General features: G+C 40.7%; 1 protein-coding gene across 2 annotated transcripts in view; it reads right to left on the bottom strand.

Annotated features, from left to right (window-relative positions):
* PRSS12 (serine protease 12) overlaps positions 1-17,616 on the bottom strand; it is a 78,155-nt gene extending 60,539 nt beyond the window's left edge. For both annotated transcript variants that reach the window (XM_032292460.1, XM_032292461.1), the window contains exons 1-3: positions 16,843-17,616; positions 2,910-3,048; positions 212-390 (exon numbers count right to left, since the gene is read on the bottom strand). In XM_032292460.1, the coding sequence (XP_032148351.1) occupies positions 212-390; positions 2,910-3,048; positions 16,843-17,344 (820 nt within the window). In that variant the 5' untranslated portion in view covers positions 17,345-17,616. The remainder of the gene's footprint in view (positions 1-211; positions 391-2,909; positions 3,049-16,842) is intronic.
* Between the last annotated feature and the right edge of the window lie 9,999 nt (positions 17,617-27,615).

Below are 27,615 nucleotides of genomic sequence, written 5' to 3'. Positions count from 1 at the left end.
ATATCATTGGAAAATCAAATGGAATTCAAATTGTTAACTATTCTTATATTGAAGGCTAATTAGATGGTAAAATATTTTGATTCAGACTTATTTCTGTAATTAAACTCTTTAAGGAAATGATTTAACTAAGGCACTTTTATCATCTGGAATCATGTTTAAAACATAACAACATAATGAAAGTAAAACGACAGAACTTTTTTTTTTTTTTTACCATGGGAAAAGCTACACATGACAGCAGCTGCCATCTTCTGAGGACACACCCCACCCTGCCAGATGTCTTTTTCACAAAGCAGTATATTTTCTTCATCTCCTCGGCAACGGACATTGCTCCAGTAAATGGGAATAAGGCCCAGTCCAGAAAACGGGGTTTGTTTAGCTATTCCTTTTCCTCTGGAAGTACAATGATTGATATTAGGTTTATCAAATGTAGGCAAAACTTCTTATCAAAGCATTTGAAAACAATGGAAGAAATCAACAAAGATGAATGTGGAAGAAAAGAAGAAAAAAAGAAAAACACAATAGATTACATTAATTTCAAAGAAATTAAAACATCAGATCACAACGTGGGTTGATTTTACCTATGGAATTCTCTTCATCAATCTTGAATAACTACTTTATGTGCCTTTATCATCAATGACTGATTTTCAAGAAGACAACCAAGTACTGTAGATACAAAAAGTAAGGCTTTGTGCAAGAAGTGTGTCATGAGTTTCACTGAGGCTTGGACTCCAGTCTGGACTCAGCTAAAAGTCACACCAAGCTGCAAGTGACTCAAAGGCTTTAACTTCTAATGTGTCAAAAGAAAAATCTGGATGCTTGAAGATTCTTTCTGATTCTAACATTCTAGGCTAACATTTTCAAAATTATTATTAGTACATCTAAGCACAATAGTATCAAGGAAGGCAATCCATTTATAATTTTTAAAACCTTACACTGTATATAGTATTTGCTAGCAAGACTTTGAAACCAATTAATGAAATAGCAACATGCATCTCTTTGCTAATACCAGGAGAGTATTTTAAAAAAGAAAAAATGAAAATAATAGCATACAGATGGGCTCTGCTTTTAGCTCATGCACACATTTTTGTAAGTAACTTCTGCTGTGTACAAACGGGTATTAAATTTTAAAATGATGAAATGCTTATCTGATTTACATGGTAATCTCTCCAATTGTCTCCATGCTGCAGCATTCCATCAACCAAACTGTAAACATCTGGGGTATATCTAAAATATAAATGTGTCTTCACAGCAATGAAGCTGAGTCTCCCTGGTTTTATTGTGCAATTCCTTTTTTTTTTTTAATGGACTACTGAGAAATAATAATATATAAGCAGTTAGATCAGCTTATCTGAAGTTTGTTTGCAGAGTAGTAGTTTACATACTTTCGTCAATCAAAAGACGAATAAACCACACAGTAGCTCACACCTACACTATAGTGTTCTTGTTTCTTTGTATCTCATAGAAAATTTTACTCCTTTCTGATTTTCAGGGGTAATAAAAGCACATATAGGTATGTACATAAAGGAAAACACTGACATCAGCCTACAAATTTATCACATCTCTTGTCCCTCAAAGGAAAAAGCATGAAATCAACATTCTTTGTGACCTGCCCACCTGCCAATGTCTGTTTGCCAGACAAAGTATTCATGATAAAATCAGTAACTAACATTTCCCAGCACCATAACACTTCATAAGCTCTGGTCTTACTCCTTCTTTCATTCTGATTTATATCAACTTATTAAAATAATTCATTGACTTTAATTTACTATAATAACCCTATTTACTGCTCTAACAGCATCAAAAGTCTGAGCAAAATTTAGGCCTTCAAGCTTTGCCTCTACTCAATACTCATTCCCACCTTCCCAGTGGGAAGACAAAAGAAATCTGGTAAATTGAAGTTCTACTTCTTCATTTTGTGCCATCATATTAGCTATTACCACTCTGATTATTAACGCAAAATACTTGTAAACTGCAAACATTTTTTTCCAGTCCTCTGGACTGCAATTTTTATGACAAAATATTTTCCATGCTTTCTAAAGATCTCTGGTGATACAGGCCAAGAAAAATATATGTTAAGTGCACTTAAAAAATATAAAGGAGACGCAAAAACAAAAAATAAAAATAAAAACAAAAATAAAACCTGTTGTCCCAGAAAGAAGGCTTCTACTCCTGGTGAAACTCTATGACACAAGGAATAAAGATGCTGGGACTGATGAATTCAGTATATACTGACTTGTTTTAAAGATGGTGCCTAGGGTTACAGTGGAGCCAGTTCCCAGGCTGGCAGCTCCTTAGCATGGCAGGACACTGCCAGAGCTGACAGAAGCTGCCATCTTCCACAGGACCTCAGCACCAAAATCTAAGGCCTGGGACATCACCACTTCCCCATCAAGGACAAGGGCACAGGTAAACGTTGCCACAGATTCCACACAAATGGAATCTGTGGGTAGATAAAAGTAGAAAGGTAAAATCAAATGACAGTAACCACCTAAGACTGTGCTCATTAATTATAATTAGTAATTATAATAGAATAATTTAATTAATTGATTATAATTCTAAGAAACTATAATTCTTAGAATCAAATTCTAGTAATTTGAAAAGGCAAAACTTGCCGCAAAGGCGTCTATATTTTGATAAAGACAAAGACCAAAAGATGCCTTTAAATTTGCCCACTTAGTATTTGCCCATTTCCTAGTTCAGCCCAGGTAATTGTATGTTAAGTACATTTGCATGTGAGAGAATTCATTTCTTCCATTTAGGGCCCTTTCTTTATAACTCTTTTGTGAAATGTGAGAATGAGGAAAGTGACAGTAAGAAAGGAAGATAGAAGCTTTACAAAGCAATAACAGGCACCCAGCATTATTCTCAGATTCTAGCAGACTGATCTGGTTAGGGATGGGCGCACTCACCCCAGCTGCAGCTGGTGACAAATGACTGATGCATCAGAATCATCCCAGTGGCTGCTACAGACAGTGCCCCAAACTCCATTTGCATACACTTCCACTGTGCCTTCAAACTCATTTTTGCCTCCACGAAGTCGTACTGATCCTAAAGCGGAAAAGAATCCCAAAATCCTTTAATAGTAAATAATCATTTGAACATATTGAGCCAGTCCTGGGTCAACATGATTTTTAAACTTAAGTAGTAAGGGATCTAGACAGAATGATTTAGCCTCCGCTGTGTGTGGCATGTGTTTCTTCCTTTAAGAGAGGATTTAGCAAGCTCCTTCCTTTTTTCTAATTAACATCCTGGTATCAATGCTGATTATATTTTCTTTTTTATCTAGGCAAACAGACAGTCCTATTATATTTTTTTTATTCCATTATCTCTTCAATAAGAAGCAACCACTGTAATTTTCAAAGGGGAAAAAGTGGAAGCGTATGATTAACATTAGATCTTGTATCCCAAATACTAGATTATATCACACATGAAGTTCTTATCATTTACTACCCTCCTCTTCTCATGAGGTCATCAGTAAGAAACACAGAAACAAAATTAAGGGTTTTGAATATGAATTAGCTGTAATTAGCTGCGCTACATCTTCCTTCTATTTGATTTGTTCATCCACTATAGAAAAATAAAATGTGTTTTCCCTTTTTAAATTTCAGCTGTGGTCATTAAAATTTTGAAGATGATGTCCATAATTTCAAGAAGTTATTCATTTTGAAAATATTGCCTAATGCTAGTCCTGGAAAAATAGCCACTAGGTAGTATGTATAATTGAATGCCCTTGCAAACTCACCTCCTCTAATATACCATATCTAAAGAGCTGTCCCAAAGTCCACAATTTAAGTCATTCCTTTCAGTCTTTAAAAGAGCCAAAATTTAAATTCAAGCACCCTTGGGAAAGACAACATTTTGGTCTTATCCCTTAAGTGTAGATCAAGACCCTACATTCCTCACTGGACTAGTTCCGGAGCAGGCACTGGGAGGCAGCAAGTGGAACAACTGAGCAGAGACAGAATTAACCTCAGATGACTTAAGAATGGCATAAAATTATTTTAAAATCACCTACAATTACCTTTATTTAATAGGTAAGAAAATAAATTAATTTAAAAAATTAATCCTACCCAAAAAGATCTAGCATAATGTGCATATTTCAAGGCTTTTATATACGGCATCATAATAACTTCCAAAAATATTAGATTCACAAATTATCCATTCATTTCATTTGTGCAGCCTTAGTCATGCACCATTATTTTCCACATCATCATTATCCTTTTAAAATGTAAACATTTGAGAAAAATATATTATATTTCTCTCATATATATATAGTCTCATTTAATTCAAACAAAAGGCAATAATAAATGGAGGTAAACATTGTACAGCACTGCCAAATCCTGACTACTCAGGAAAGAACAGGTCATGGGTCATTCATATGACAAATCATCTAAAACTCATTCATATACTCTAAACCTCCTTAATTCACACTAAGCAAGAGAAGTCCTGCCTAGCCTGGTGAAGTGTGAACTACAGAATATTTTTAAGGAAGTATTTCTGAAGAGTTCAATTGATCTTTAATGAATTTTTTTGTATCACAAAGCTTCTTCTACAGAGATCCACGTAATAATATGCACATCACAAATAACCAGAAGTTTATTTTAATCAAAGAATTCATTTGTTGACCTTAAGCAAACTTTATTTGAATTGATATTTAATCTATTATCTCTTTACTAACTCCCCCCTTAATTACCGAGTTACTCATGTCAAAAGGACTGGAAGAAAGTTCTAGTAATGAAAACAAAGGAAATTTGTACTTAGGCACATTAAGTGATCATAAGATTTAAAATAGCACCTAAATCAAAAAGCTATCAAGAAATGATGCACACATAGAATCTAAATGATTGAGGCACTTAGAGGTGAGAAGGAGAAAATCCTGAGTAAAGTATAATTATGATCATAACAATATAATGGCAATGATAGAGCTGGAAATAGTTTCCAGGTCAACTATCAGCTGCACCATCATTTTCTCTAACGCTCCAAGCACACGGTGAAAGCCTGGATTCATTCAGCAGTATCTGCTATATGGCAAGAAATGTGCAGTGCTCATCCAATTTTCCTTTAACAAATGAATACAAATATTTGCAATGTCAATGACTAATGAATTCTCTGTTAGATTCCAGGCTCAGCCACCTCTAACACATACCTTCCTAATAGTGCCCCCTACTTGGTTTATCCTTTCCTAAGGGCCATAAAAGTGTCTGTTCTGAAGAAACCATCCACCTAGAACTCCAAATAATTATTTATTAATTCTTTAAAGTTCTCAAATCTTCTAATAACTATTTGAAACAAGTTTTTTAAAAACACCATTAAAATATGCTCTAAAAGAGTAAAAGTTTGACCACATGATTCATTCTATTCTAGGAGCCAAGAGAACTTTGTCTTTGCCCTCTGAAGGTTCACGGGCAAGAGGCATATTATTAGGATAAAAGGCATATAAATTGATTTGATCATAATTTTACGTGACATGGGAGCCTTTAGAATGAAGACCCAAAGCTACTGGGGATATTGCCCATTTTTATGTTTAGGTTTAATGAAGTATGGACAGCCATGTAGAAATATGACTGGACAAAATGGGTAGGATCTAATCTTAATAGACTGAGTGGGGAAAAGCAGTAAACCTTATCATTTAGATTTTTCTTGGCCTCTTTGAGTTTTGTTTTGCTGCTTTCTGGGTATGGAGAAGAACCCTGTCTGGAAGGGGGGGTTTTATGAACTGTAATCAAACAAGGTAGGTAAGATAATTTTTTAAGGCCAGTCCTTACACAGAAAGCTGGGGAATGAGGGGAGTTGAGTAACATTTTTAGGCTTTATGGCTAATTGTAGAAACAAGGGATTCTCGTGTCTATGGCCCACCTTGGAAAAGAAGAACTCTAGTTTCTTTCTTTTTTTTTTTTTTTTGAGACAGAGTCTCACTCTGTTGCCAGGCACCAGGCTAGAGTGCAGTGGCGTGATCTCAGCTCACTGCAACCTCCGCCTCCCAGGTTCAAGCAATTCTCCTGCCTCTGCCTCCCAAGTAGCTGCGACTACAGGCACACACCACCACACCCAGCTAATTTGTGTATTTTAGTAGAGACAAGATTTCACCATGTTGGCCAGGATGGTCTCGATCTCTTAACCTTGTGATCTGCCAGCCTTGGCCTCCCAAAGTTCTGGGATTACAGGCATGAGCCACCACGCCTGGACTAAAATTCTAGTTTCTGTGGCTAACCTCAGGGGAAAATGAAGGGCCAGTGACAGGAAAGCAAGAAAAGATAAAAGGAAAATGTGATCCTGACTCTGCTTCTGAGCCCTTCATTTGGGGATACCATTTTCTGAGATCCGACACTGGATACATTTAAGATAAGTAGTAATTTTCATTTGTTTTTTGGCTTTATTTTGTTCTTGCTGCATTTATTCTCTTGGAAGAGCTGAGGTGGCCAAGATCTTAAAAACTATAACTGATTTCCTTCTACTTATGGATGAAGAAACTATAGACCAAAGTAACTGAGCAGCTGCAGAGCCATGACCAACTATCTCCTAGTTCCCTGCCTTGATTAATGACCATCTACCTCCAAACCTAAGCAAAGACCCTGAAATACAATAGGCACCTTTCAAAACTTTAGATACTACTTTACATGTTATACCATGCTAGTGTTCATCATCCAACTTAAAATACTGCAATTAATCCACCAAATGTTATATGGAAATAAACCAACCAGGCAGAGAAGCATAAAGTAGCCTAAAGTTTCTGGACACCGTGGAATAGGAGAGGAGTGGCTTTCTGGTGCTCCTATAGTTAAGGCTGATCCTCCAGTAGAAGCTGATTTGTCCCACAGCTATACAAATTTGTGAGAGGACTATGAATGTGTGTGTATATACATTTGCACAAATATATAGGTGCACAATTATACAATGGAGAAAGGGAAATAACCTTAGCTCGAAGAAATCTGCAAAGCTCAAATCTAACCAAGTAAACTAATTTCTATTGCTGTACCTACCACTAACGTTATCTACATACATTGTAGACCAAATTCTTTGTTTGGCAAATATTGTTCAATTGTCACACTTCTTTATTATCAGGAACTGATCCCTTGCTTTCCACCTACATTCTCCTACAGCAGCCAAGCATTCTTCCATATACCTTAGAGTTAGAGCTCTGGTCTCTGGACCACACCCCAGTGTGTGTGATCTAGAGCTGCACTGTCTTAAAGTCTCTCAAGAGCCATGTGCACGGAAAATATTCTATTCTACAGATTTCTATTTTTAAATGTGTTAAGAATAATAATTTAAAGTTTCAGCAGAGGTTTTAGGTCAATTATATTAAGCATTATAAACATGCAGACCAAACCAGTCATGGAAGAAAGTTTGGAATTGTACCACTATGCGTGATGGCATGTCATGGAGTGAAGGCCCCAGAGTTCCTAAAATGAACTGCTACCAAAAAAGAAAAAAGTCAACAGTCTGCTGGTATTGTAACTATTTAAAGGCAAAATGTTCCAACGTACAAAAATGTTCAGAATTCTACTTTCTTAATTCCTTCACAAAAATGTTTAACTGCTAAACATTTACAGTAAAATAGTTTACAATTATTTTCCTCCTAAGTACATAGGTCTCCAGTTTTATAAAGGAAAGAAAACATAAAAGGTTCGCGTAACAGAAATTTGCTTGATGGACAGCTTTGCTAGAAAACAGGAATTCCCCAAATGGAGGTCATTGAAGAAGAGTTCTCTTTAACCATCTTATCAGTTTCAATCAATACAGGTAAACTAGAGAAAAGCTGACTGGATAAAAATTGCCTTCACAAGTCTCATTGGTTTTTGAGCTTTAAGATTTAAGACTAAGGAAAGGCACAGGGGCTCACACCTGTAATCCCAGCACTTTGGGAGGCCAAGGCAGGAGGACTGCTTGAGCCCCAGTATTAGAGATTGGCCTAGACAACATAGTGAGATGCTGTCTCTACAAAAAAATTAAATTAAATTAAAAATTAGCCAGGCTTGGTGGCCCACATGTGTAGTCCCAGCACTCAGGATACTAAGGTGGAAGGATTGCTTGCACCCAGGAGTTAAAGACTGCAGTGCGCTAGAATTGTGCTGCTGCACTCCAGTCTAGGCGACACAGCATGACCCTGTCTCAATAATCAAAAAAAAAACAAAAACAAAGACAAAACAACCTTCCTTTCCCCATACTCCATACATGAAAGGAGCCTAAAAGAAATGTGAGAAAAAGAACCAAATGGGTCAGCTATCTTCATTCTATATACCCAGCTCATTCCAAAATAAAGCAAATGAAAAGATATGCCTATTTAGCCTGGGTAACCTAGCAAGACCCCATCTCTACAAAAAATTTAAAAATTAACTGGGGGTGGTGGCCCAGGTCTGTAATCCCAGCAACTTAGGAGGCTGAGGCAAAGGATTGCTTGAGCCCAGGCACCTGAGGTTACAGTGAGCTATGACTTGCCACTATACTCCAGCCTGAGCAACAAAGCAAGACCCAGTGGAGGGGAAAAAAATGCATGCCAGCTTATTTAGTTAACCCCTCATTAAAATGTACTTATAAGTAGCATTCCTTAATTTAAAGAGAAAGAAATTGCAGTAAAAACAAAGACCCACCCCAGTAGTGTTTTCTGAATAAAATTGGTAATAAATACTTTTTAATCATTTAAAAAATCAGTTTGATGAAAGAGTAAAAAAAACTTCACCTTTTCACACAAATCCTTTCTCATCTCTTATTGAACTTTATAGATGCATAAAATGATTAACTTTAGTCATTTCTGTTGTTCTAGTGGAATAGAAAGAATGCATGCTGGCAATGTTCAGCTAGTGTTCAGATCCTTTACAAAACGTATACGTAAAGCTGTGAGTGACATAGAAATTTCAACTTATTACCTATTCAAAAGAATAGGAAAAAAAATCATGACCTGTTGAACAATTTAGTACACATATTTGACATTAAGTTAAATATATTACTAAGTCTTATCCCTTTATATTTGATATAAAATATATTTAAAAATTATAGTATCTGAAAACAACTGAATTGGGGGACTCTGTTGAATTGTTCAAGTACGGTAGGGGATGCTAGGTTAATTTTTATGTTATTTTATTTCTTCACCCTATTCAACAGGACTAAGTTATACTATTTTCATCTATAATTACATTTGCTCCTAAATTAAACCTACTATATTATTACTAAATAGTAGATTTCATTCAAGTCATCCCAAGTCAAAATGAAAGCAAATTATTTTTTAACATACAAAACATTCCCCTGAACCAAGATCCAACTAAGCTATATTTGCTTCCATTAGTTCACATCTATAATTCATATTAATTCTTCATTTATTATTCATGTAGATAACTTAAATGCTGAGAAAAAAATCAGTTGCTATAGTTCAAAATGAGAGTGCATCCTCTGAATTAGCAACTCTACCCATTTACATTGTGCTTATTAGAAATTTATAAATCTTATAAATTATGCCTTAGTTTAAAACATTATACAATATCAAACAAAAAAAAGGAAGACTCTGTCAGTACTTAAGTTATAGTAGGCTAACAATATATACATATAACCCTAACAGAAAATTTCACAAGTTGTGTGTCCCTAGACCATCTACACATAAACAAATGGTACAGATATTGTCATTTTATGGTATAGCACTAAGTGATTAAATTGAAACCAAACAATAATCTTCTTGTCTCCCAGAGCGTGTACCACAGGGAAGGTATTAAAAATGATTATTATTCTTCTGACACCTCAAGCAGAGAGTGGCTATCCTCAACCAGAGGATAAAGGTGAATTTCTGATTCATCTTTATCAACGCTGCACCTAGTGTGAACACAGTAAATGTTTAATGCATAAATGAAATCTATCCTTACCCTATTAGGAGAATCGGCATTACACTTTGTATTCCCTCTGCTGATCCTAATAAAAAGTACTGAGGCTAAATGTGCATGTGTGGCTTGTAAGGGGGTAAACACCATTACTTTAGTGTTTTGCATATGATAAATTTTTTATTAGTACTGTTGCATTGATTTTTAAGGTGGAAGGAAAGAGCAGACTACCCTGGAAAAGGAAGATGCTAAAGGGGCAAAAATAAACATTTCTTTATTTTCTAATGACAGCAGACCGATCATGTAGAATCACTCTAAATCAATTGTTCATCTAATGCCTATTTACCATGCAGCTAAGAAGAGAGGTTTCAAAAGACTGCTTTCTTTACAATTTAATTAAGGGGGGAAAAAAAAACCTACAAAATTAGAATTAAATCACATAATCATGTTTACTTAACAACTGAATTAACTTCCGTATTCTCATCAGTTATGGAAGTATTCATTTCAGAAATGTGTCTTAATATTTGCCTGCAAATAGCATCTTAAGAAAATATGCTTTGTCAACCAAACCAGAGTCTAAATGTTATTCATCCAGATATGACTAAAAAATGAATGTAGCATTTCACAGCACTTTTTAGATTACTCACTTACTGTTATTTTTTAATTGCATTACATTTCCCAGATATAAGGACAAGCCCCAACTACTCTCCTTAGCAAACCTTTTTGCTTCTGATCAACAACTGTCTTGCTTCCTCCTTGCCAGTTGAATCCCCAAATGATTCAGAGGTTAAGCTAACCTAATCTACATAATTATGGCAATTATACATTCCTTTCCAAAGAGTGTCAGGAAAGAACATGTGATCCAGTCTGGGCCAATGAAATGTGGAAGTCTGTGGGGGAAATTCCAGAAAGGGTTCCCTGTTTCAAAATGACATTTCAGAAGAGGGGCCTTCTCTTTCTTCTGCAGGTTGATCTGTCTCTAAGTGAAGCCTGGAATAACCACCAGCCTAAGAATAAAGGCTTAAGAGGATAGAGTAGCTAAGAAAGTTGCAGAGGAACAGAGGTGTAACGTGTTGGAGCCTGCCCATCAGATGGACTTCTTATAATAGGAACAATCAGCCTCCTTATTGTTTCAGTTTTCTATTCTTTGTTATCAAAACCATCCAAATTGATCCAAGCCACATGCATACTCAAATTAATAATTATCATATTTTCTTCCAAATTCATCCAAGTGTCTTTATTTTCACAGTTATAATGTATTATATATAAATTTTGTACCTATCTTTTCCCTAAACATTATCATAAACACTTTCCTATTATATATATATACAATATTTACAATTATTACTTTAGTATCTGCATAATATCCATCAAAGGCAGGTACTTGTGAACAGTACCTTATTACTGAATATTTCAGTTTCTCAGTTACAAACCAAATTACTTTTCCATAGGTTATCATATCACAGGGGTCCCCAACCCCCAGATTATGGACCGGTACAGGTTAGGAACTGGGCTGCCCAGGAGGAGGTGACCAGTGAGGGAGTGAGTAAGTGAAGAAGCTTCATCTGTATTTACAGCCGCTCCCCATCGCTCACATTACCACCTGAGCTCTGCCTCTTATCAGATCAGCAGCAGCATCAGATTCTCCCAGGAGCTTGAACTCTATTGTGAACTGCGCATGTGAGGGATCTAAGTTGCAGGCTCCTAATGCCTGATGAAACCATCCCACAGGTCCGTGGAAAAACTGCCTACCACAAAACTGGTCCCTGATGCCAAAAAGGTTGGGGACTGCTGTCTTAACACATAGTACACACATGTATGTGCATGCGTGTGCACACACACACACACACACACACACAAACAAGACAGTGACCACATAAGTATATATACATCCCTGGATAGTAGCTCATAAAAGGCAACAGTAACTGGATATCTTATTTTCTTCTCTAAAAAAAAAATCTTCACACTAGTTACGAATCAGATAATGCCCCCAAATCTAAGTATATGACATCTGCCTTAGTCTGAAAAGCATATAGAGCTCAATATTTAAAATCAACCAGGAAATGTGGCAAATCTGGTATTGCTAATACATGTTTTTCAGCACCTGCTACATAGAACCAAGATGAAGCACTTAAAATGGGCGAGGAACAGCTTTCAGCTAACTTTTTAATTAACATTCACTATAAACAACAGATGGACTTCAATGAGTACAGCCTGTAAACAATAGTACTTGGCCCACATGTCCTCTATCTCTATTTAAATCAAGGGATTTGGGGTGGGTAGGTGCACATGAAAAGATGAACATGACATGACAGAAAGTCAGATCTATGACTTATCCTCTCCTCTGAAATCTCAATGATCAGAACTGTCTCCTTTATTTAATCTGTTATACCTCTCAATCATTAGCCATCTATGGTTGCTTGTAAAAACAGAGGTTCTCAGCACAATGTCAAGCAAGTTGCCAAAGACTAGAAAAGTGACTACCCCTCCCAGGCAGGAAACACTAGTTTATTGCAAGCTATTGTGTTGTTTTGTTTTTGTTTTAGAGACAGGATCTCTCTCTGTTGCCCAAACTGGGGTGCAATATCATCATGACTATAGCTCACTGCAGCCTCTATCTCCTGGCCTCAAGTGATCCTCCTACCTCAGCCTCCTAAAGTGCTGGGATTTCAGGCATGAGCCACCATGTTGGGTCACAAACTATTGTTAGAGGGAATCAGATGCCTGTTAATTCTTCCTGTAGAAATGTGAAAATAACCTGGCTTACATTCAGTTAATAACCATACTCTAGCCGGCCATGGTAGCTCACACCCCTAATTCCAGTATTCTGGAAAGCCAAGGCCGAAGGATCACTTGAGCCCAGGAGTTCAAGAACAGCCTATGCAACATGGCAAAACTCCATCTCTACAAACAATACAAAAGAAAAAGAAAAAAAGTAGCTGTAGTTCCAGCTACTTCAGAGGCTGAGGTGAGAGAATTGCTTGATCCCGGGAGGCAGAGGTTGCAGTGAGCTGAGATGACACCACTGCACTTTTTCTCAAAAAATAAAAATAAAATAACCATATTCCAGTGAACTAGTTTATTATTATCCTACAGTGGTCAAAGGAAAAACCAGAGGTGCCATTTCTAAAACCACACAAAAAGTTCCATTGGCATACCCTACACCTACGGCCTAACAGGGCTGAGTCACAGACTGGTGGGCTCAGCTAGTCTGTACCTTCACCTACCATTGTGCTTTTTAGGTGGGTTCTAATGCCCTTCCATGTGTTCTGCCTGACTGTGACAGAGTTTTCAGCATCCAAATCACTTTGACTGCTCAATATAAATGGCATGTGCCACTCCTGGGCCAGATCTGAGAATTACTCAGAGCCTCCTCGGCTATAGTCTAGGAATCTGCATTTTAACAAGTCCCTAGGTGATTCTAAATGCTCATAATGAGACTAGCTTCCTGGGCTGATTCAGGGTATTCCCATACCCAAAATGATTCTTTAGTATTAATTTGCAAGGTTCATAAAACAAGGGTCCTGGTGTCATGTTTCCTGCTCTCTGACATCTGAGCCACTGGAACACCCACGCCCAGCCCTGGCTCACCTGAGGTCCCCACCCTGCCCCTTCAACTTGGCTTCAATCAACTCTTCACCACGGAGACACCAACTTCCTCATTTTTCTTGACGCAACTACATATGTGACTCTGGCCACCAGTTAATTTTTTAAAGGAGGGATCACATTACTATACATTGTTCTCTTTTTCTAGCCCTGGGATTTCTGTAAAGAAAATAATATGCCAGGCAAGGTAGCTCACACCTGTAATCCCAGCACTTTGGGAGGCTGACGTGGGCGGATCACTTGAGGTCAGGAGTTCAAGATCAGCCTGGCCAACATGGCAAAACCCCATCTCTACTAAAAATACAAAAAAGTTAGCCAAGCATGGTGGTGCATGCCTATAATCCCAGCTACTTGGCAGGCTGAGGCAGGAGAATCATTTGAACCCAGGAGGCAGAGGTTGCAGTGTGCCAAGATTGCACCACTGCACTCCAGCCCAGATGACAGAGAGAGACCCCATCTCAAGAAAAGAAAAGAAGAGAAGAGAAGAGAAAAGAAAAGTGAAAAGAAAAGACAAGACAAGACAAGACAAGACACTGGATGTTTTTTAAGCATAAGAGACTGTAAATCATGTGCACTGGACCAAACAAAATCCCCTTTCTTCCTGTTAAACTAGTCCATAAACTACAAAATGAGGATTACTAGACAGCACAGATATTTCTACATGCACATATAAGTAAAGAAATACAGCAAAATGAGCTGTGAAGTACAAATATACATATCTAACCCTATTTTCTCCTGCACTCCTCATAATATATCTTTAGGTATATTCATCAGTAAAATGCAGGAACTCACTCATAAGATTGCTACAAGAATGAAATGAGGCTGGGCACAGTGGCTCACACCTGTAATCCCAGCACGTTGGAAGGCGGAGGTGGGTGGATTACCTGAGGTCAGAAGTTCAAGACCAGCCTGGCTAACATGGTAAAACCCCATCTCTACTAAAAATACAAAAATTAGCTGGGCGTGGTGGCAGATGCCTGTAATGCCAGCTACTCAAGAGACTGAGGCAGGAGAATCGCTTGAAGCAGGGAGGCAGAGGTTGCAGTGAGCTGAGATTGTACCACTGCACTCCAGCCTGGGTGACAGAGGGAGCTCTATCTGAAAAAAAAAAAAAAAAAAAAAAAAAAAAAAAGAATGAAATGAGAAAATGCACATACAATGTTTAGTCTAGCACCTAACACAGAAGGAATGTGCCTAAGTCCTAACTGATATGATCAGGCCAGGGTACTTTGCATACATGCTCAGCGCTGTAAAGTTCTTTTAAATTAATTTACTCAAAACCTGCTTTTCTCGTGAGGAGACCAAAGCACTAAGAGTTAAGAGCCTTACCCAACAATGCACAGCTACTGGCAGAGCCAAAGCAGACACCAGCGTTTTCTAAAGCATAAGTCAATATTTTTTATACCACTCCATGATACTTTCGTTCATACCCCTAATTGAAATGTAGGACCAGGAGAGGCATAAGGTTCAGAATATGCCAGTCATCTATGGGTTATGCCTAAGCAGACCTGGAGGAGTAAATGATAGAATGAGATTGAGTCTGAAAGTAATTCAACTCTTACACAGCTGATTATTTTCCTATTTTTTTTTTTTTGAGGTGGTAGAGAGGGCATTTATCTCCCATCTTGAGTGGTTTCTTTTGTTTCTCTTTTGTTCTATCACTTTACTCCAGGAAGTACAAACAACTATTATGCAGTATTTGGGGTTTTGTCTAGTGAGAGTTAGCAAGGAACATAAAGGCATTGAAAAGATTTACATTTCTATTTGTCTAAAGGGGGAGAAGTGGCAGGAAATCCAAGGACAAGTTACTCTTCATGTTTGAAATATAAAGCTGGAAGTGTTGTATCAGAAAGAGCAATAGATCACTATCATTTTTTAACTTTAAATTCCTTTTCTTGAGTCTGTGCTTAGGTACCTAAAGCGAAGTTGTATATTCTCGCCTACACATTGATTCTCTAATAATTCTCCACTCTGATCTATTTAAAAAACTAAGAATAATATGCAGATGAAAAAGTCAGCGCTTGAGAAATGTAAGATTTTACTATAAATAATCTCTTATAGCGAATAATGGGACAATACTAGCACTCTTTGTTTGACATCACTTCAAATCTTTTATAGCCACATTGGCATTCTGTTCATGAAACACAAGTAAAGCGATGACTTCATTCCCGAGGATGAAGGATAATTGATCTTAACCTTCCTATCACTTTTTCTTAACTCAAAGCACTAATGCAATGGAAGGCACTGATAAATAAAATTTCTCCAGGAAATGAATGGCATTGTGACAGCTAACTTCCAAGTTACCTCCAAACAGTACGAAGTACAACATGATCCAGGATCTCAATTCAGGAAACCCTTGCCCCACAGTGTGAATGGAAAGCTGCCAAAAATATTCTGTTGAAAAGAAATTCAAACTTTGGAGGATATTAAGTTTTTCTTCCCCAGTTTTTAAAGAAAAAAAAAAAAACTAACTTCAACAAAATCCCAACAATTCAAAATGAAGCAATGTTCAAAGCTGGATTATTCATTTACATTAAACTTATGACTGTGATGCTTTTATTACCACAGACCTAAAACATTTTGCCACCTTTATCTCCTGATGTTACCTACTAATCCTGATTTTCCACACATAACACATAAAGCTAAGTAATGGCTCTTGAAAGCTGTGTATGACTATATGGAGTTGCTACTTCACCAAGATAGTATCCCTGTCTCCTTTCCCTTTTTTTCCAGTCACTAATGATATTTACCATACTGAGTTTAAACATGTAAATACGGCTGATTTGGGCCACATAATTTTGCCATACATTTAAAAATAGAAGTCAGCAGTGAGATTAAGGCCAAAATTTTACCACATTTTTCCAAATCGGAGTCTAAAGAAATGAGGGAAGGTTATATTTGGTTGTCAGGTTAGATTTAACATTTCCCTTTCCAGAACAAGTAATTAGGAACTTTCTCTGCTCCTATGCTTCTTTAATGTAAATATGGTAACACTCTCAAAGTAAGCTAATCTAGAGAACAGACACCCAAAGCATACTGTCACTCAATACACGAGTGCGTGCGCGGGCGCGCGCGCGCGCGGGCGCACACACACACACACACACACACACACACACACACCACACACACAAACGCGCGCGCACACACACACGAGTAGCCAGAGGACAGAGCAGATCCAGAAACCCAGCTCTCACCACCTGGCATGGAAACTGTCACCCTTGACAACCTTCACACAAGCACACCTGGCTGGCTTAGATTTGCAGCACCAGTACACCTTACTGGTAACCCAGCTGCAGCCCACCATCACACTCCACAAAGCAAACCCACAACCGCACACCCCGTCACTCTCTCCAAGAGACCTGTACGCCGGCCCCAAGCCTCTGGCTCCGGGCCCGTTCGAAGTTGCCGCGGCCGCCCCGAGGCCACTCACCGTGTCTGCAGTCGCAGTAGCCCCAGTCCACCTTGCCGCGGGCGTCTCCGTAGAAGCACCAGGGTCTGCCCGCGCCGTCGGGGCTCCGACAAAAGTTGTGGCGCTGCCCTCGCAGCTGAGCCCAGCCCGCCGGGGACGACCGCTCCAGGGAGGGTGGCACCTCCGCCCACCGCAGACACAGGGCGCCGAAGTCCGTCACGCTGACCCACGGCTCGCCGGCGGGGCAGCCCCGGGGGTGCGGCCCGGGCGTGTGCCCGGCCTGGAGGGCGTGCGGGCGCAGGGCAGGGAGCGCCCGCGGGGGGCGCGGGAAGCGCGGGAGAGGCGGCGGCGGGCGCGTCCTCCGGGGCCGCTGCTCCGTGGGAAGGTAACGAGGGTACTGCGGACCCGGAGGGGGCGAATGGCGGTGGCGGTGGTGGAGGGAATCATTGAGGACAGACTCAAAGCAGACCACTTCGGGGAGCGCCCCGAACACCAGGGCCAGCGCGAAGCGGGCGAGCGTCATGGTGCCAGTGCCGCGGGGTCTGGTCCATGCTCGCCAGCTTCTCGGGCTAGGAGCGGAGGAGAGGAGGGGGCGGGGGCGGGGCTGCCGCGTCCCCCGAATCCCCCAGCCTCCTCCCGCCCCCGCGCGCGGACCGCCTTCACCTCCCCACCTCGCCCCCCACCGCGGGTGTCCTGCCGCGCCTCGGCTCCCGTCCCCAGGCGGCGGCCGCGGGCGGGGAAATCTGGAGCTCAGTCGAGCCCCAGCCGGCGCAGAGGACGGAGAAAGGGAAGGTGCGGACCGCTGCGGGAAGTGGTGGGGCCTGAGCCCCAGGTAGCGGCACAGGCACGAGTCCGGGAACTCTGCCCCCTGGGGGCGGGCGCCGGCCGCGCAGGCTCCTCCGGACCTCCGCTGGGCCCCCGCCCGACCCTCCGCGGTCCGCCCGCGAGGCACTTGCTGCCAGCTGCAGGGGCCGAGCCCGAGGGTGCCCGCGCGGGGCACGGTCTTGGCTGCCCCTTGCCAGCATGCGGCACCAGCCCAGCGTTGGCGGCTTCCAAGTCTGGCACCGGCCCCTGCGGTCTTCTCTCCTCCACCCTCGTCGTCCCGTATCTTGTTTCCTCTGTTTTGAAATCTTTAGCAAAGTGTGAATGGATTTAGATGCAGCTCTCCCCTGACAACTCCCAGGATAAAAGTTATCAAAGCCCACGAGGAATGTTAAAGCCGTTTCACTAAACTGTAAGCTCTTCAAGGACAAGACCACGTTTTATTCAGCTTGATATCCCTGAGCTTAACACCGTGCCCCAATCAACATTTGCTGAAATTAAATTCCTGAACCGACTCAGGGAAAGGAGCTTGAGCCTTTCTGCTTCCTGCCTCCCACTTTCCAGCCTGTGCCCTGGACAACAGCAGTTGTTTGGTTATTATTGGAATTCAGTCAGGCTCTCTTAATACCAAATTTCCTCTCTAACCAGAGAAGACTTCATCCGTCCCGGTCTCCATCCTATCCAAAAAATCCATCCCCGAACACCTGCCTCGGTTTTTGCAGGGCAAGGGACTTCACTTAAGCCTATTCATTTGCCTCTCCAGAGTGGACTCTGCCTGCTGGCAATTTTGAAGCTTCACTGTCGGCTCGACCTAGCTCAGTGAGGCCCTTTCAACACTCCCCTCACTCCCGCAGGCTCCAAAAAATTGTTGGCTTAGATTTTTTTAAAAAAATCACTGGAGCTGGTTGTTTTAGCATTTTTCCCTTTCAGTTGTTTCTCACTATGCTACCAAAGTTAAACAAGGAAAAGGAAGCCCGTAAAGAAGGTAACATTTTTTTTTTTTCTGGCGTGGTCATGTTTCATTGTGAGAGAGCTGTCTCATAATGTACTCCGAAGAAAACTTGAACAAAATTCAGATGTTTATTGTTAAAACCTAGGGTTCAATTAGGAACTGAATTAATTCCCTTCTAGTTTTAAATAAGCTACCTTTAGCCCGGCGAGGTGGCTTACACCTGTAATCCCAGCACTTTGGGAGGCCGAGGCGGGCAGATCACATGAGGCCAGGAGTTCGAGACCAGCATCGCCAACGTGGTGAAACTCCGTCTTCACTAAAAATACAAAACTTAGCCAGGAGTGGCGGCGCGCGCCTGTAATTCCACCTACTAGGGCAGCTGAGGCACGAGAATCGCTTGAACTCAGGAGGTAGAGTTTGCAATGAGCCGATTTCGTGCCGCTGTACTCCAGCCTGGGCGACAGAGGGAGATCTTGTCACAATTTAAAAAAAAAAAAAAAAAACTCGGCCGGGCACGGTGGCTCACGTCTGTAATCCCAGCACTTTGGGAGGCTGGCGAATCACAAGGTCAAGAGATCGAGACCATCCTGGCCAACATGGTGAAACCCCATCTCTGCTAAAATACAAAAATTAGCTGGGCGTGGTGGTGAGCACCTATAGTCCCAGCTACTTGGGAGCCTGAGGCAGGAGAATTGCTTGAACCCGGGAGGGAGAGGTTGCAGTGAGCCTAGATCATGCCACTGCACTCCTGCCTGGTGCCTAGTGACAGAGTGAGACTCTGTCTCAAAAAAAAAAAAAATCCATCTTTATTTTTTGTGGGTCATTTTTTGTTTCACTCTTATTAATGAAATATTTGATTTTATTTCAGAGAGAATGAGTTAAAAGAAATGCTATTAAGAGTCCAGTGATGGGTCGTGTGTGGTGGCTCATGCCTATAATCCCAGCACTTTGGGAGGCCAAGGCGGGTGGATCACCTGAGGTCAGGAGATTGAGACAAGCCTGGTCAACATGGTGAAACCCATCTCTACTAAAAATACAAAATTAGCTGGGCGTGGTGGTGAGCACCTGTAATCCCAGCTACTTGGGAGGTTGAGGCAGAGAATTGCTTGGACCCGGGAGTTGGAGGTTGCAGTGAGCCTAGATCGTGCCACTGCACTCCGGAATGGGAGGCAGAACAAGGCTTCATCTCAGGAAAAAAAAAAAAAAAAAAAAAAGTCCAGGGATATATTTGTCAAATCTTTATTCAAGACGTTTTAATTCCAGATGTTATTACCTTTTCTTTTTTTTTTTTTTTTTGCTAATAGTTTTCTGGTTTCAAAAGCATAGTTAAAACTATACTTGTGGAAGACAATGAAAGATAAAATATGCATCTGGGGTCATCTATTTGTTTATTTTAGTAAGGGCTGACAGAGCTCACCGATCACAGATTTTTAAAATAATAGGTGACAGTTCTATCAAGGTCAGCCCTTTTTCTTTCTGACTGTCTCTTCCTCCTTAGGCTACACCCCGATGGCCCAGGGAAGGCTCATTTTAGGGCTGAGGGGTGGCTGTTTGGACACTGCTCCCCTCTCTTCCCACATGACCCCTACAATCATTGCTTCCATGCTTTCTCGGGGCCCGGAGGCAGACCCAGCTTCCATGCATCTACATACCTTGCAGACAGGAAAATAGTGAGAGGAAAATGAATAAAACAGAGGACCGTTAGATCTGAGCTCCAGAGAGGAGCATAGCTTCGGGCAGTCTGGCTTCTCCTCCACTTCCCTGTACTCCGAGGCCTCCTAACATTTAACAGATTATACAGTTGACATACACAAAGTGGAGTTACCCACAGAAAATTCCACATCCGGATTTCATTATTTAAGTTTTAAAACACTTTTCTTAGAAAATATAAGGGCATTTATGTAATTATGATTTGACGGCCTCAGCTTGGGTTTTCTGTTTGACAGGCAGTGTGTCTTAAATAGCTCTGCTGTTGACATATTAGTCCCCTGCTCTGCTGATATTTTCTCTTTCTCTCGGCTTTCATTCCTCCTTGCTGCTACCAACATACAGATGTTTAGAATTTCCAATTCCCAATTCAATCTCTGAAATTCATTTCTCCTTCTTCTGTCACATCGCAGTGTGTGTGGAGTTGGGGTGAATTGAGAGTACATAGGTTTGTAGGAAGAAATCTTTTCCTTCTTTTTTTTTAAGACAGAGTCTTGCTCTGTCGCCAGGCAGGAGTGCAGTTGTGCGATCTCAGCTCACTGCAACCTCTGCCTCCCAGGTTCAAGCGATTCTCCTGCCTCAGCCTCCTGAGTAGCTGGGGCTACAGGCATGCACCACCATGCCTAGCTAATTTATTTATTTATTTATTTATTGTTAGTAGAGACAGGGTTTTACCATACTGGCCAGGATGATCTTGATCTCTTGACCTTGTGATCTGCCTGCCTCGGTCTCTCAAAGGGCTGGGATTATAGGCATGAGCCAGCATGCCCCGCCAAAATCCCTTCCTTCTACCTCTGTTAAGGCACTGCTTAGTCAAAGCTCACTCCCAGGATTCTCATCACCCTCTCTATTATAGATAACAATGCCAAAGGGAAGAGGAGGCAATTCCATCTTGTTACAACTGTAAGAGTCCTGGTCATGTGCAGTGAAGTAAGCCTGTAATTCCAGCACCTTGGGAGGCTGAGGTGGGAGGATTACTTGAGCCCAGGAGTTCAATACCAGCCTGGGAAACATAGTGGGATTGCATTTCTCCCAAAAAAAAAAAATAATAATTACAAGGAGGCTGAAGCAGGAGAACTCCTTGAGCCCAGGAGTTTGAGGTTGCAGTGAGATGTGATCACGGCACTACACTCCAGCTTGGGTAACAGAGTGAGACCCTGCTTCAGAAAAAAAAAAAATCCAAAGCTGATCTTCTGCCTTCCCTTCTTTTCAGCAGCAACAAAGGAGCAAGGAAAGGGACAAAAAGAAACACATGACATCTTGCAGGCACTCCTCATCACAACACTTGGAAGTCCCAGGGAGGCCCCCATAATGGGACTGTTGCCTCTGTCACCTCAGATTTCATCAATCCTCTGTCATTGATTTGGAACCCAAGAATTCATCTCTCCTTTGCTGCACAGCCTATTCTGGGAGGGCCTAGATCCGGAATCACAACTGGAAACCTAGGGAAATGAAGCGAAGAGTCTTCCTGCACACACAACAGCAGGGAAGGTGGGCAGTCTTGGGGATGGGGGTATGGGACATATACATCTGCTTATCTGTACTTCCCCATGGCAACTATGTTATACAGGAACATCTGGTTTTGTGGTAGTTCAGGGGATCATCTTACTTCATATAAGTGATGGGCTGAATAGCTCTTGTGTAGTTTGATCTGGGAACATAGCCGATATGTATATTATTTTTACAGAGTTCCAAAAACCAGTATACAAAATAACTTTTGGAAAAGTCCCATTTACAATTTAGATACTGCCTGTATTTGGAAAAGCTAAGAACTTTTAAACAGATGGCATAAGAACAGTACTTACTTTGACAATTCCGATGGCAAAAAAAATTGTCAAAAGAACACCGAGCATTGCTCTTTCACAACAAAGGAAAAAAAAGTCAAACAATATGACAGGCTGTAGGAGACTGAAAATTATAGAATATTGTCCAGCCTGTAGAGGGGTGAAAAGACAATTAGATGACAATATTTTATGTAAAATTTTTTAAAAAGAGAAACATCCAGAAAATAAATGATGAATTGTCAAATGAATGGTACAATGCTTTGTGGTCAGACTGCCTGTTAGCAGGCAGTCTCTGGCAGTACAGGGAAAGTCTCTACTTCTGCCTTGTATTAGTCACACTCTTCTCTGCCTGCCCCAAACTATGAAGACATCTGAAGGCCAATTGATCTTGATTTTTCTCATGGTTTAAGGTTGAATTTCATAAGCAGAACAAAATGTTTTTTAAGTTTGAATTGATTTTTTAAATTAACCTAAACTTGTTATAATTTCTATACAGAAATTTTCTGCAGGCTGATATTCAGAATTACCCAAATTATATATTCTAATAGGTAAGGAATATGTGTGTGTGTGTGTGTGTGTGTGTGTGCGCGCACGCACGCGTGCGCGTGCCTCATACTCTCTCTATATATGGTTCCTAAACTTGGTTACTTTAACCTTGGCATCAAAACTGTACTTGATCTGCACACTAATCAATAGGGACATCAGACCAGTTTCCTTACCTCCTAAGCCCAAGGCTCCTTATCTGTCACTGAAAAGGGGCAGTGACAGTACTTGCATGCTAGATCTCTGAGGAGTAACTGAGATAATGCATGTAAACTTGAACAGAGTACTCCATATCATATGGTAGAATAGTATCAGCAGCTGCCATTCAATTCTTAACCTCTCAAACTAAGTCTCCCAGTGAAAATCTACATCAGTGATGCAGGAAATTTGTCCAGATTTCCTTCCCATCACGTTCTGCCTCTTACTACACCTCAGCAATTTCCCCTTTAAGATTGATGGCAGGCAGTCATGAGGCTGCTTTAGCTCTGCTCACTTGAGTGTTTGTTCTCGCTGTGTGTTCTCTCCTCCTCTCCACAAGTTTTGTCCCTGAAAGCCAATGAAATAATAAGTATCTCAAGTTAAAACACTTTTCCAGAGGAGTTCGCCTAAGTATAATGAGTAATTTTCAAATCCCTCAGCCTTCTAGTTGCAAGTGGGCTGTGATCACATAGGAAAAGAGTAAACAGATTGAAAGAAACACAACACCAGAACTGCTTGCCAATTATCTGGGAATCACAGAATCTTAGTGTTGAAAGGGCTTAAAGCTCCAACTTTCTGTCAAATGCAGGAATCCTTCCAGAACTTTCTGACAAGTGGACCTCCATCTCCTTTTTTCTTTTCTTTCTTTTTGAGATGGAGTCTTACCCTGTCACCCAGCCTGGAGTGCAGTGGCTCAGTTTTGGCTCACTGCAGCCTCCTTCTCCCAGGTTCAAGTGATTCTCCTACCTCAGCCTCCCGAGTAGCTGGGACTACAGGCATGTGCCACCATGCCTGGCTAATTTTTTTGTGTGTGTGTGTTTTTAGTAGAGACAGGGTTTCACCATGTTGACCAGACTGGTCTCAAACTCCTGACCTAATGTAGTCTGCCTGCCTTGGCCTCCCAAAGTACTAGGATTATAGGCGTAAGCCACCACACCTGGCCCCATTTATTTCTTTACAACTAATCAAGGGAGAAATTCCTTCTTGGGAGCCAGCACACTCCATCTCTAGAATATCCAAATTGTTCAGAAAATCTTCCCTTCTGCAGAGCCAGAAGTTGCCTACAGGTAGAAATCTACTTTATCTAGCTGCAATTCTGCTTCTATCCTCCTACTAATTTGGGAGAATAGAGTTATTTGAGTGGGCAGTAACAGCTGTGGAATCCACCCAACGTGGGTTTAAATCCTATTAAATTAAGTATCAGCTTCTTGGCCTCCAGGGGATGCTGAAGACTCCTTTCTGCCCCACTTCTCTCCATCCTCGAGAAAGAGGAGGTGTGTTGACTTGAGGGGACAGTAAGATCCAAGAACAGTAATTAGTTCACATTACTGGGGTCCCTTAGTAGTATTATCATGTGAGGTATAAATAAGTCTGTATATGGCTGGGAGCAATGACTCATGCCTGTAATCCCAGCATTTTGGGATGCCCAGGTAGGAGGATCGCTTGAGCCCAGGAATTCAAGACCAGCCCAGGCAACATAACAAGACCCTGTCTCTCTAAAAATAAAAATTAAAAATAAGCCTGCATAAGCATAAGTAATCAAGTCCCTATTTTCTCTTCTTTTGTTTATTGTCTTTTTCTTTACTTCATCATTGGAATCATAAGAACTATAATGCTGAGGTTTGGGTAAGGGTTGTAGTAAAAGGTAGGGAAAGGCATTGTCTAGCTATTTGGCTTAGCTACTAATAAACTGCTTTGGGGTTTGGGGGCAAAATCCCAGTTAATTTTAAAAGCTTGCATTTGCCTGAGTTTGTCCTCTACATATAAATGTCTTCTGAGGAATTCGTTAGGAGTGGGGAGGCATGAAGAAAGTGTCAGAGTGTTCCAACAAGAGCAACTCCATATTGAATAGGGGCTGGTTTCTTGGAGGAGGAGACCTGCTGGGCTGTATTCCCTGGAGGTCAGGCATTCTTAGTCACAGGATGAGATAGGAGGTCAGCAGGACTGGTTCCACAAGATACAGGTCACAAAGACCCAGCTGACAAAATGAGATGTGGTAAAAAAAGCCAGTGAAAATCCACCAAAAGGAAGATGACAATGAAACCAACCTTTGGTCATCCTAGCTGCTTACTATACACCAATTATAATGCATTAGCATGCTAAAAGACACTCCCACCAGTGCCATGATAATTTGCAAATGTCATGGCAACATCTAAAAGTTACCCTGCGTAGTCTAAAAAGGGGAGAAACCGTCAGTTTCAGAAACTTCCAACCCCTTTCCCAGAAAACATATGAATAACCCATCCTTTGTTTGGCATATAATCAAGAAATACCCTTAAGTATATGTAAGCAGCCCATGCCGCTGCTCTGCCTATGGAATAACCACCCTGTTATTCCTTTACTTTTCTTAATTAACTTGCTTTCACTTTACTCTGTTGGCTTACTCTTAAAATCCTTCCTGCATGAAGCCAAGAACTCGTGGCCTCCCAAGTTTGGGATTCACCCTGTGACAACAAGATTTAACGATCCTGGCTTCCCACTAGTCCATCAATTACTGGTAACCTCTCAAAATATAGTTTGCCTGTCCATAATATGGAGGTAACAATACTACTCTACAGGATTAAAAATAGTATGTTGTACACTAAGCAAATGACTGTCATTTAAGCTTGTGAAAACAATTATCAGGGCTATTCTACTTCTTCTAGACTAAATATACTATTTTTTTTTCTACCACTTCTTATTTTCATGCCTTATACTGGAATCCCTTCTCTGGTTAAACCCAAGTGTAGCAATATCCTCATTAAACTGTAACTCATAGGATTAAAAAAATTAGATATTATTTGACCAGTGCAGATTTCAATGGAATACAAATATTGCCCTTGTTTCAAATATCACACTATGATTATATTAACTGGTTTACAGCCACATAACATTTGGTTCTTATACAATAAGCACAAAGTTATCTCAATTCTTGTCAACCTGACAAAATTGTCGACAGCCCTGTTCAAACTGTGAAATCTTCCCTAACCAAATTCTGCCCTCAAAATATGTGTTACCCTGGCATGCTGTACACAGAGAATTTCACAATCATAACCACATTAATCCAGAGCTGTCTTCATTATAAGCTCTTTAATGGAAAGAATCATGCACGCCACAGTGATTGGTTCTTAACTGGCAGCCAATGAACAGTCATTGAACAAATGAAGTTTTCAAGTTAAGAATAAATGACACTTTTACTTTTATATCTATCTACCCATCTATCTATCTATGTATGGTAGTGTAGTGTCTACAAAAGGCATCACAAATCAGAAGCCGGCAACATGCATATGACATTCAGATATGTTTTATGTGCTACCAACTCATTTTATTTTACTTCTATTTTTTGAGACGGAGTTTCGCTCTTGTTGCCCCAGTGGGAGTACAACGGTGCGACCTCAGCTCACTGCAGCTTTACCTCCTGGGTTCAAGCGATTCTCCTGCCTCAGCCTCCCTAACAGCTGGGAGGGATTACAGGTGCCTGCCACAATACCCAGCGAATCCTGTATTTTTAGTAGAGATGGATTTTACTATGTTGGCCAGGCTTGTCTCAAGCTCCGGACCTCAGGTGATCCACCCACCTCAGCCTCCCAAAGTGCAGGGATTACAGGCATAAGCAATCGTGCCCAGCCCCAACTCCTTTTAAAAATTAAATTTCATTCATGATTTTAAAATCAGTAGCTCACACATAAAATTTTTGATTTCTAGCTTCCCTTATGTAAATGTTATAATGATTTTAGCTGCAAGTAAAATAAACCTCAAACTGCCTTACAATAAGGATTTTTAAAAGACCATATAGGTCTCATAAAATAAGAAGCATCCCAGCACTTTGGGAGGCTGAGGTGGGCAGATCACAAGGTCAGGAGTTCGAGACCAGCCTGGACAATATGGTGAAACCTCGTGTCTACTAAAAATACAAAAATTAGCTGGGGGGGATGGCAGGCACCTGTAGTCCCAGCTACTCAGGAGGCCGAGGCAGGAGAATTGCCTGAACCCGGAAAGCGGAGGTTGCAGTGAACCGAGATCACATCACTGCACTCCAGCCTGGGCAACAGAGACTCGGTCTCAAAAAAAAAAAAAAAAAAAAAATAGGAAGCATCAAGTTCCTCAGGATTAATTGCTTCAATGTCTAACTAACTATGTTCTTGAGGTCCCAGACTCCTCATCTTTTTCTGCCTGCCCATCTTACTGTTAGCTTCACCTTTGTACTGCCTGCAAGTGACAAGGCATCATATTCAGATAGAGCCCGTGTTCACAGGAAGAAGAGAAAATTGTCTTTTCTGTACCTCTTTTTTAGGAGCAAAGAAATCTTTCCCAGAAGCCTCCTTGGAGATTTTTTCCTCTAACATTGTTGACCAGAATTGGGTCATACGTTTGTTCAACAAACATTCTCTGGCAGGGAAGATAAACTTCCTAGGATCAGCTTGGACTAATTATCTTGGGTATAATGGATGCTTGGGAAGAGATCAACTCAACCTATGTGTACAACCTTAAAAAATCAAAAGATCTGGCAACATTGCAATTCAAATTCCTACATGGCAACAAATGTCTAGAGCTGTTTCTACCCTTACAGAGACCTAGAAAATGGTCCTCAGTTCACAATGGTCCCCCGCTTGCCTGGCCTTTGTAACCATTTGAGTTTTACCACACTTAGTTTATACTTTTTTATCTAACAGGAATTTCATGCTAAGTTATAATGTTTCATGGGTATTTTAGGCTATGGATTCTGCACAATAAATGATGTGTAGGTAATTGTGTGAATTATCTATAGCACATAACAAATTGTTCCACAACTTAGGGTCTTAAAACAAC

The sequence above is a fragment of the Sapajus apella genome, unplaced genomic scaffold (genome assembly GCF_009761245.1).
Source record: "Sapajus apella isolate SASKATOON/1434 unplaced genomic scaffold, GSC_monkey_1.0 scaffold27, whole genome shotgun sequence".
Lineage (NCBI taxonomy): Eukaryota > Metazoa > Chordata > Mammalia > Primates > Cebidae > Sapajus > Sapajus apella.
Note: the sequence above shows the minus strand (reverse complement) of the source record. Positions and strands in the feature narration are given on the sequence as shown.